Source organism: Melanostigma gelatinosum, assembly GCF_949748355.1.
Source record: "Melanostigma gelatinosum genome assembly, chromosome: 12".
Classification (NCBI taxonomy): domain Eukaryota; kingdom Metazoa; phylum Chordata; class Actinopteri; order Perciformes; family Zoarcidae; genus Melanostigma; species Melanostigma gelatinosum.
Genome location: NC_136645.1, coordinates 11,809,097 through 11,818,880, shown reverse-complemented (window position 1 = coordinate 11,818,880; position 9,784 = coordinate 11,809,097). Strand labels below are relative to the sequence as shown.

Below are 9,784 nucleotides of genomic sequence, written 5' to 3'. Positions count from 1 at the left end.
TACAAATTGCTGCTCGGTATTTTTGTGCTGCATTTTTCTGGCAGAAGTGTTTGTGCTCTGGAGCAATCCGCCACTTTAGAGGCTTAATTACACCACGCTGTGGCCTGAGCTTATGCAGACATGTGGAGGAGTTGGAAAAACACGTCAATGAGAAATGCAGGACATGAAGGCCAGTGGCACAGTTTAAATCAAAGTAGGGTATAGGAGATATGGGCAGCAAGGTAACTGGAATCAGTGTGCGTAGTGCCTTACTTCTGCAGATGGCCAGTGGGGGAGAAAAACAACAACATTGATAAATGAAAAAGTCGGTAAGCTCAAGGTTTCAAATGTTTCAATTCAGACGAATAAAGATGAAATTGAGCTTTGAGTTATTACAAAGTGCTTCAGGTATTTCAATTGACTGCAATAAACATTCATTCAGTAGACTTTGCTCACAGTTGACGTGTTTCAGGTAAAAAAAACTGTAACTGTAAGGTGTGACAACTTGTTCTTTAATTAAAAACAGTCATTTGTACAAGAAATGTACACATAAAAATACACATGGACAACTACATACTTTATGAATTACTGAAGACACAATGTAAGTAAACATTTAAAAAAAAATGCACACAAAAGGATGAGAAAAATGCCACAAAAAAAGAAAATGTGTTACGTTGCTTTGGTCTAGTCACAGTGGCTACATTTGAAATAGATATTTTGTCTAAATAAAATACAATGTCACTCTGTCGTACTATTTAGTGTTTTACATATTTACACAAAAAAAAAACAGTTTCGCAACGATGAAGAGAACTGAGATGTGAGGAAAAAGCAGAAGTCAGAGACGCACACAGTACATTTCAGTTTGGTTTGCATCACCTGTGTTAATCTGAATCTCATCTGCGGTGAGCGAGTAACAGTCTAGGTCTTGTTAACAAATTAAATATGGTGGGACAAACACAACTTGCTCCAATCAAAGTCACTTCCCATAGAAATATAGACTGATCAAATATGCCGATCACATTTTCTGAAAGGGGTCCGATTGAGTTTTCAAGTATAAGAAACATAATACTTTCTTGGTTTGCATCTGCTCTGACCTCAACTTAACGAAGAAGTCAGTCAAAAATGACCCGTCTCATGCTCTTATGAACTAACGACGAGCACGAAACCCAAAGATGAAGACATGAATCGGTGCGATGTTATGATGCTGATAATCAAATGAAAGATCAATCAAACTGGAGAGACAACAGGTCAAAACTGAGCCTAAAATTAAAAAAACTCCCAACTGTGTTTATCAGGTCATTAGAGAGTTTGTGTCACACAGATTACATAATCTAAACGTATTACATGCTGCCGCCTCCATTTATAACTGATCCATCATTTGAAATATTGGTATGTGATTTATGTATTTATGTACATATAGAAGTTTTTTATACGTTGTATATTAAACCCACACTTATATCAGTACTACAACAAAATATCTTCAGGTGCTATATATACCGGTAGAAAAATATACAACATCTCCTCCATTATATAGATTTCCATTTAACTGTTATTCCTTGATATAGACTCTTTGTAAAATAAAGGTTCTCAGCCGATATAGACCCATCATGCTCAGTGTTATACACAGCCCTGCATATACCGTGAATGAACAGCTTTAAATGTTGACATGCTCCCCACCGGTTTATATTCAGGGCTTTAACAGCCAACTTGCCTTGAGGACACTCTGGAGCGACTGCATCGGCAAATTCTCACCTCACCGCTATCTGAACCACCATCTTCTAAAATCTGATATAACAGAGACATGCAGGCATGCCAGTCTTGCTACCTGTATAGCAGTCAGTGGAGATTATAGTCTAGGGGAAACGAAGAAGTGTTCTTTGGCTTTTGGCTGGCAAAAGCTAAACAAAGAGCAGAAATGGGAATGAGGGAGAATAAAAGGAAACTCTGAATAAGCATGCCTTAGATCTCTCAGTGACGTCACGACCGAACTGAAAGAATATATGCTCCGTTTTTAGCTTCCTGATACCGACTGCTGACTGTTATAAAAATAGTTGCGTAAAAAGCAGAGATAGAGATGGAAAGAGAGAGCAGACATAGAGACAAAGGCAGAAATAGAGAGAGAGAGAGAGAGAGAGAGAGAGAGAGAGAGAGAGAGAGAGGAGAATCAACAGCACTCTGGTGATATCTTCCATGCTACGGTCTGCTTCCTATCGTGCTACATAATTGTAAAATGCACATGTTTATGTCAGAGCTTGCTGTGTTGTCTGAGTTGACACATGTGGTCGGGTGCAACAGCAAGAATGTTGGTGGTCTAGAAATCACAAGCAGCGTCTTTTAAACATTTGGTTTCTGTGTCCTCCTGGTTTTGGGAAATGACAGATTAGGATGTCCACATGTGAATGTCAAAACCGGTTTGTTGCAGTTTGATGATTTGCTCCACAAGAACGAGTTGTATCCCGAACAAAATTGCACAGAAAACCTGTGCAAAACGGTGCCATGTTTCCCTGGGTGAGCAGATTCTTTAATTGGCTGTGATGGCCATTTATACTGCATTTCTCTGGAGTGATAACAGTCACAATACATTCTTTTTTAAATACACACTGCTGAGGAAATCGAGCACAGGAACGACAATATTCTTATCCTTTTATCATTTTTAAAATGAACTGCTGATCCTCTGAACACCACGAAATACAAAGAGCAGTCGTTTGGTGTTAGTTTCCCTTCGGCAGTTGCTTGGAGGACTAGTGCAGTTGCTGCTGTTGTTTGGACGGTTGATGAGATCATCATTAACAGCCAGCAGCGGTGGTGTTTGATGGGACTGCTGTCATGACGCATCATTACATGCTGGTGGCCGGGTGTTTAACCTTGTGTGCTATCGCGAAAGGGGTGACTGCACCGCTTTGACCACACTGCCGTGCCTGTACGTAACATTTTTTTGCTTCAAGTTCCCGACTATTCTTGATACCCTGATTTGAACGTAGTCTGAGGAAGAAATACTTTCTTCACTGCTTTTGCTCCCACAGAAGAAAATAAGTCTTTGTGCTGGCTTTGTCGTGGAGTAAAAGCTGTTCAAAGTGTCAGAAGGGACACTTCATAAGGAGTTATTGGAGTACTGAAGTAAGAATGCACCTTTGGGAGATTTCCCTTTTGACAGTGACGAGTTGTGAATGCTTGCTCAGTGGTCCAGGTAAAGCCATGTTGAAGATAGTGCAGAATTTGGCCTGGACTTCAATGTTTGGTTGACATCCCCGGACTCTTTTGTGTGTCGTGTTCCTATGTTTCTGTGCACATATTACTATAAGAGCATGTGTGTGTGTGTGTGTGTGTGTGTGTGTGTGTGTGTTTAGATCTCAGTGGCGGTGATTTCCTCAAAGTGGATGTCGTTGCTGCCGCTGTGAACCTCATAGTCCTCCATGTCCCTGTTCTCCAGCTCCAGACTCAGCTCCCTCATCACTCGCTCAAGATCCCGGTTTCTGCGGTACATCTGGATGTAGTTCTGCTGCAGCTGTTTCTGGTAGCGGATTACCTGTGTGGAGGGATGTACGGGAAGTAAGTGAATCAGTAGGGAGGATCAGCGTAAGCTATTTCGTCCTGTATGACATTGAATGAAAATGACAAGAGATCGAAAGTCAATCACTAAGAAATAAGTGATCATTTTTTACCTTTTCCTTCTCCTCCTGCCACACCCTCCTCTCATCCTCAAACCGTAACAGTTGCTCCTCACTAGTCCTCCTCTCGTACATGAGTTCAGCCTTCAGCCTGTCCACCTGAGAGAACGAGAGAGAAATGTTGGAAACGGCACCGTGTCAGTGGTGGAAGAAGTATTGAGTTCCTTTACTTGAGTGAAAGTAATACGACAGTGTAAAAATACTCCATTGCAGGTAAATCTTATATTTATCTTGTATTAAGTAAAAGTACAGAAGTACTACCAGCAACATGTACTTTTGTATTTTAAATATGAAAGGTACTCATTACGCAGAAAAACTGGCATTCTCATCATACATTACAATATTCAATTATTTACACTGATGCATTAACATGAAAGCAGCATTTTGACGCCATTAATAGTAACTTCTAACTGCTGTTTAGTGTAGTAGTTGAATATATAACATTGGATCTTATCTAATGAGGCTGTTCGTATTCTTTTAGTCTCGCAAAGCAATAATTATAAGCATGAAATAAATGTAGTAGAGTAAAAAGTACAATATTTTCCTCTGACATTTTCATTATTTAATAAAAACCTCGTACCTGTTGTCGGAATCCCAACACTGTCTCTGCATTCTGCCTCTGAGCCTTGGCTTCATCACTCTCCCCTCCCCAGACAAGGTGAGTCTCCTCTGCGTCTCGGTACAAAGACGGACTGGGACCGCCCCTCCCTGCCATCCCTCTACCCTGTTGGAGGGAGAGGCTCATGCATTGCCCCTTCATGCTTAGATTCCCAGGTAGAGAGTGTCCGCTGTAGTTGGACAGAGCGTCACGGAGGCGGGCTGACTCTTCTTCCAAGCGGCCCAGTTTCTCCCGGAGCAGCTCAGCTTCGCTCTTGCGCCTCTGGAGTTCGTTCTCGCAGACTTCTAGCTCCAGAGATCGTGTCCGCACGGCCAGCCCGGCCTCGTGGGATCGAGCCTGGCTGGCTTGTAGCTCGGAACGGGCTTCTCTCAGCTGGGCCTTCAGCACCACGATGTCTCCGGCCTTCTGGCTGAGCTCGGACTGGATTTCCTTCAGCTGCTGCTTCAGGAGGGAGATTTCTCCCGACTTCTGACACACCTGAAGGGTCACGAGCAAGAAAGTTAGAGAAAGAGATGGAAGTGCTGAAAATACAGAACTAATGGTCTCTTATGACAGATTACAAACTGACATTTTAGATTTGCTTGCTCCTTCAAGGTAAACCTAAGGTTCTTTCAAGCTTATGAGGTTAATTTAAGCCAACTAGGTGTCAACTCTGACACCTTTCTCTTGAAGGCATTTTATGCTTTGATCAGTAAATCAAAGCAAAGATCCCCTGCCAGACTCAAAGAGTGACCTTTAATCTCTTTAATCACCCTCACCCAACACCTCTCCAGTGTCTGACTCTCACTCACCTCCCACTTTGTCTCTTCCAGACGTGGCCCCAGCTGGATCTGCTCCCTCTGGATGGTGGCACACCTCCTTTCCAGCGTCTCTCTGTCCTGTAGCAGCGAGGAGAAGTCCTCCTGCAGCTTCTTTTTCTCCTGCTGTAGTTGAAATACCTGACGACACACAGAGAGATCCACATTTTACAACTGCCTTAAATACTGAAACAGATATGTTGATGTAGAATAATACATGCACCCTCAAAGAAGGAATCTCTAGACTCACAACTAAAAGCACAAGACCAGCAAAATAAGTTGAACCTCTTTCTCTCTGTGTAAATGTTTTGAAAGGGTTTAAACTTTGCATACCTGTAACTGTAGCACCTGTTGTGCCCTCTGGGCCTTCTGAGAAGCCTGCTTCATCTTTGATGCACAGCTCTGTCTCAGCTCCTCCATCTCTCTTTCACAGCGACGCTGCTTCTCCTCATACACCTTTCAGAGCAGAAGACCCGAGAGAGAGGTCAGAGGTCAATGTTTTATCTGTACTCACATTATATCACGTTATTGATGTGGTGTTTTAAAGGTCATAGGTTGGGTCAGTTTGGCGTGGCGGGTGTCTTTATGTCTCACCTGGCAGATGGCAGCTTCATTCTCATCCAGATTTTCCCGGAGCTGCTGGAGCTCCAGGTCTCGTTCCCTCAGTTTCTCCTCCAGCTCCCGCACCACCGCCTCGTAGCCCTCCACGAGTGGCGGCGAGTGTCCACAGGACCCGCTGTCCGACAGCGGCTGCCCGCGCCCGCTTAGCGACCCCGAGCCTGTGCTCTTGCTGGATGAGGAACGTCCACTGTCTGAGTTAGTGTGGCCGTGGCTCCCGCTTACACCTGAAGTGTTTCGGCCCAAGCCTTGCACGGGCTCCAGCTGGACCCCGGAGCCAGACCCGGAGCTGGAGCCCTCACTGGGGGCCAGACTGTAGCCTGTGCTGCTGTGAGTAGGGAGGCTGGAGAGGGAGTTCCTCCCTGAATCTGACATGGAGTAGGACTGGCTGCCCCGAGCATTACGACCTCCGCTGTAGGAGTTGCGCTTCCCTTCAGAGCTGGAACTGGTGCTCCCTGCGATGCCGTTTGCGGCGCTGGTGCCGTTGGACCCTCCGAGGGGCAGCAGGAGGTTGAGGCTGGCCTGGCTCTCTGACAGACTGCTGCCCCCTGGCCGTGGTGACAAGTACTGCACAGAGTGACGATTCTTGGGAACGACCGGTTTGAACGCTGTGGGACGGATCAGCACTTTTTCCATGTTCTGAAAGTACATAATTATAAAAAATAAACAGCATTAGTGGTTGATAAAAGCTCAGCAGCGCTAATTAGTGACGGCTGAATAAAACTCATTAGAGAGAGGTGAGTGATATGCTGGCAGGTCACCCCTCCAGGCTCTGATTTGTTTCATTTGGTTTAATTGATATTCATGATGATTTTCCTATCATCTAAGATATAGACAGACAGGCAAGAGAGGGAGGGGATTAAAGGGCAGAGAAACAAAGAGGGAGAAGATTGGAGGAAGAGGCGAGACAAAGCTCCTCGTATGTTCTGGAAGCATTTTTCTTAGCAATCTTCCTCAGGGTTCACTAAATATAATGTGAATGTAAGCAAGCTCTGACTTTGATCATGATGTGTCTGAAAGGTGAGCAGCGGTCAAATGATCCACCAGAGCCGTAAGGCCAGTTATTAAGCTTCTCTCTGGATCGATGGAAATAAATAGGAAATTAAACAGCTGAGGTAATCTGCTGTAGAAATGCTCACAGTATTCTAGGGAAAGCAGAGAACAAGTCCTCGCTATGATATTTAATGTCTTGAGCTGTAATTAAAGAAGCACAAACAGCACTTATGGAGCTGGTAGGGATTACGTTTTTAAATGACCTCAAACCTAGTTTTGCTTTGTTTTATGTGCTGCAGGTTCTTGTTACTTATTAACAGCCAACATATACACTGAAACATCTGCAATAAGCTGAGTATCTCTGCCTGACCGATCTATCGGTCTAGCTCTCCAGTCTGCTCCTCTTACCTTCTCTAGCTGCCCGGACACTGGGATGAGTTTGGGAGGAGGCCCTCCAATGTTGCCATTCAGAGTCCTGTTGTCCCTTTGGTCCTCTGAGTCACTGCAGGGGCTTGCAGCTGCCACTACCAGGTTATCGCTCCACTCTCCAATCACCACCTCGTCGCTCACAAACCCCAAGTTTCCATTCGTGCCACCGTCTACTGCTCCAGCAGACGTGCCACCGCCTGTCCCAGCAGAGTTACCAGGCCGGGGCTGCTTCTTGGTGGGCAGCGGCGGAGGAAGAACCTGAGCCCGGGGAAGCGTTTGGTTGCTGATAACCAGCAGCTGCTCCAGGGAGCTCCCGCTGCGGAGGGAGTTATCATGGAGCCGGAAGCAGCTGGTGGCCGGCGTGGAGCGTCGTGACTTGGTGGCGAATTCGCTGGCGGCCCGGCAGTGTCTCTCCTGATACGTCCGGCCTGATATTAGGCTGCTGACAGAACCCATGGCGATCCCGGAGCTGCAGGGCCCACAGGGGCCGGGGCAGGGGCCTGAGGGGGAATGGGAGGATAGTGGCCGGCACTGCTGCACGTCGAGACCTGGATTCGGGTGGTCAGTCACGGTCACAGGTAATGCCTGAACCAAAGCCATGGCACCCCGACGGCGTCAGACACACCACACACTCTGAGAGAGAAAATAAGAAAAGGTATTCAGACTCTAGATGCAACAGATGAATATTCATAACAATATGTATGACACATAATACTTTCTTCTAACTGCCAGTGACGTCACAACCAAGTTTATGGCCCATTAGCCCACTAAAATGTAAATAAAGTTCTCCTAAATAATTTATTCTGCCTTATGCGAGTGATTCATAATGCAAAATATACACCATGTACATCATGTTCACCAGAGTAAACATGCTCAAATACATCACCCTGGTTTTAGCCTCTTTACACTAGTTTCCAGGACTTTTTACAATGAATTTCAAGGTAATTACTTACAAGGCACTAAATAGTCTGACACCTCAATATCTCTCAGATCTTTTGCCCCCATTTGCCCCTGCTCGTATTTTGAGATCCTCGTGAAAGGGCCTTCTATCTATTCCAGTCTCTGAAGTCTTTTGAGATAAGAGCCCCAAGGTGTACTTTTATCGCACTGCCTTTTATTAGTAGTAGTATTATTGTGCACTTACAGGCCAGGAACTAGGACCCAGCAAAGAGCTGCACTGTGTGAAAACCAGTGAAACTCCAGCTGTTTGAATTTAGGCTGCGCAGCAACACATAGCGATAGAAGACACGATGAAAACTGACACCTACAAGCGCAGCATCTTTAAAATATTTCACCAGAGTGCAGCGATACCGATGTCTAGACTGAACCGTTAGAGTTCGGTGATCAACTCTCACAGATTTCTCCAAGTGGGCAGTGAAATAAATGTGCAAGCAGACACAAGAAAAAGAAGTGTTACAATTCTGAGCTATTGCTGTGAAGCAGCTGGTTTTATTCGGTAAAGATTATGAATTGAGTTTTACTCTTGAGTTGTATTTTCCACATATTTCCAGAGGAGGATACACCGACTAAAGATGTACTGAAGTGACATTTATTTTGTGACAGTGGGCAGTTTGATGACCGCTGGATTCCATCCCTGTGTTTCAGGATCGTATTCTTCCACTTGAGTGGAACAGGCCCTCGTGACCGCTGTCAGTTACACCCAAATGTCTTTTTTTGACTCAAGACAGGAGGAAAAGCACAGGTGTAAATAATAAAATGAATGATGGCTGCATTTCATTTAAAAACAATTTCATCTATGAAGCCAAATTATTTGTTGATTTTAGGCACGTTGCCACTCACACAACTCATTATCTGGAGCCACTTAACAGCTGTTTATTTGAAACATCACATCCCCAGACGCCCGAGCAAAGGCTCATCCCTTATTAAATACATGTGTGATTAACGAGACAGGAAGAGGAAAAAGCGGATTGGATTTAGTAGAGACTGAGGATGACGGACAAAGAGAGAGAATGAGTCTCGGTCATCACCATCTGCTCTGTGATTTTCCTGATTGTCCCTGTCTGGACACATATCCTCAGTCTGTGGAGCCAAGCTCAAATTGTCTGGCCTAGTGGAATAATCCATGCCATCTATCTCTGAACACTACCGGGAGGAATACAATCATACTGACTGACATTCTCGCACACACACACACACACACAACGGCATACATTTACATGAACATCCACACACACAAAACCCCCGGATGCATCAACAGGGCCCACATCATTCATGCAAGTCATGAATAGCAAATAGTCTGATGACATGAAAGCAATTTAACCAAACAATTAATTTGTTTCCGAGCACCAGAATCCAGAACCTTTAATTTTGCTGCACCATTGTCTGACAGCCTACTACATGCAGTCCTGGTTCTCCCTTGCATCCTTTCCCTCCAAGCAAGCATTACGAATAACGATATAAAAACCAGCCAATCATCTTGCTGATGGTCTCGTTTACTCATGTAGGTCATATGCATCAGCATTACATTGAGTCTGTTTCATTACCAGTTAAAAGTTCCTCTAACTTTAAGTGCAGCACAACATTGTGAAACAACAGCTTGTATTCTGTTCGCCCCGGGGCCTCAGTATGCTTCAAATGATGCTGCTGTCTGATCAAAGAGTGTCTTATCCAGCACTAGATGGGAATTGAGGGGGGGGAAAAAAACCTGTTTAATTATTTGT

General features: G+C 44.7%; 1 protein-coding gene across 3 annotated transcripts in view; it reads right to left on the bottom strand.

The window, feature by feature from the left end:
• Positions 1-474: 474 nt before the first annotated feature.
• LOC306786238 (leucine zipper putative tumor suppressor 2 homolog) overlaps positions 475-9,784 on the bottom strand; it is a 29,037-nt gene continuing 19,727 nt past the window's right edge. For all 3 annotated transcript variants that reach the window (XM_079280945.1, XM_079280946.1, XM_079280944.1), the window contains 7 exons: positions 7,083-7,736; positions 5,658-6,320; positions 5,397-5,519; positions 5,058-5,204; positions 4,228-4,743; positions 3,642-3,746; positions 475-3,505 (listed from right to left, as the gene is read on the bottom strand). In XM_079280945.1, coding sequence (XP_079137071.1) covers positions 3,323-3,505; positions 3,642-3,746; positions 4,228-4,743; positions 5,058-5,204; positions 5,397-5,519; positions 5,658-6,320; positions 7,083-7,703 — 2,358 coding nt within the window. In that variant the 5' untranslated portion in view covers positions 7,704-7,736 and the 3' untranslated portion in view covers positions 475-3,322. The remainder of the gene's footprint in view (positions 3,506-3,641; positions 3,747-4,227; positions 4,744-5,057; positions 5,205-5,396; positions 5,520-5,657; positions 6,321-7,082; positions 7,737-9,784) is intronic.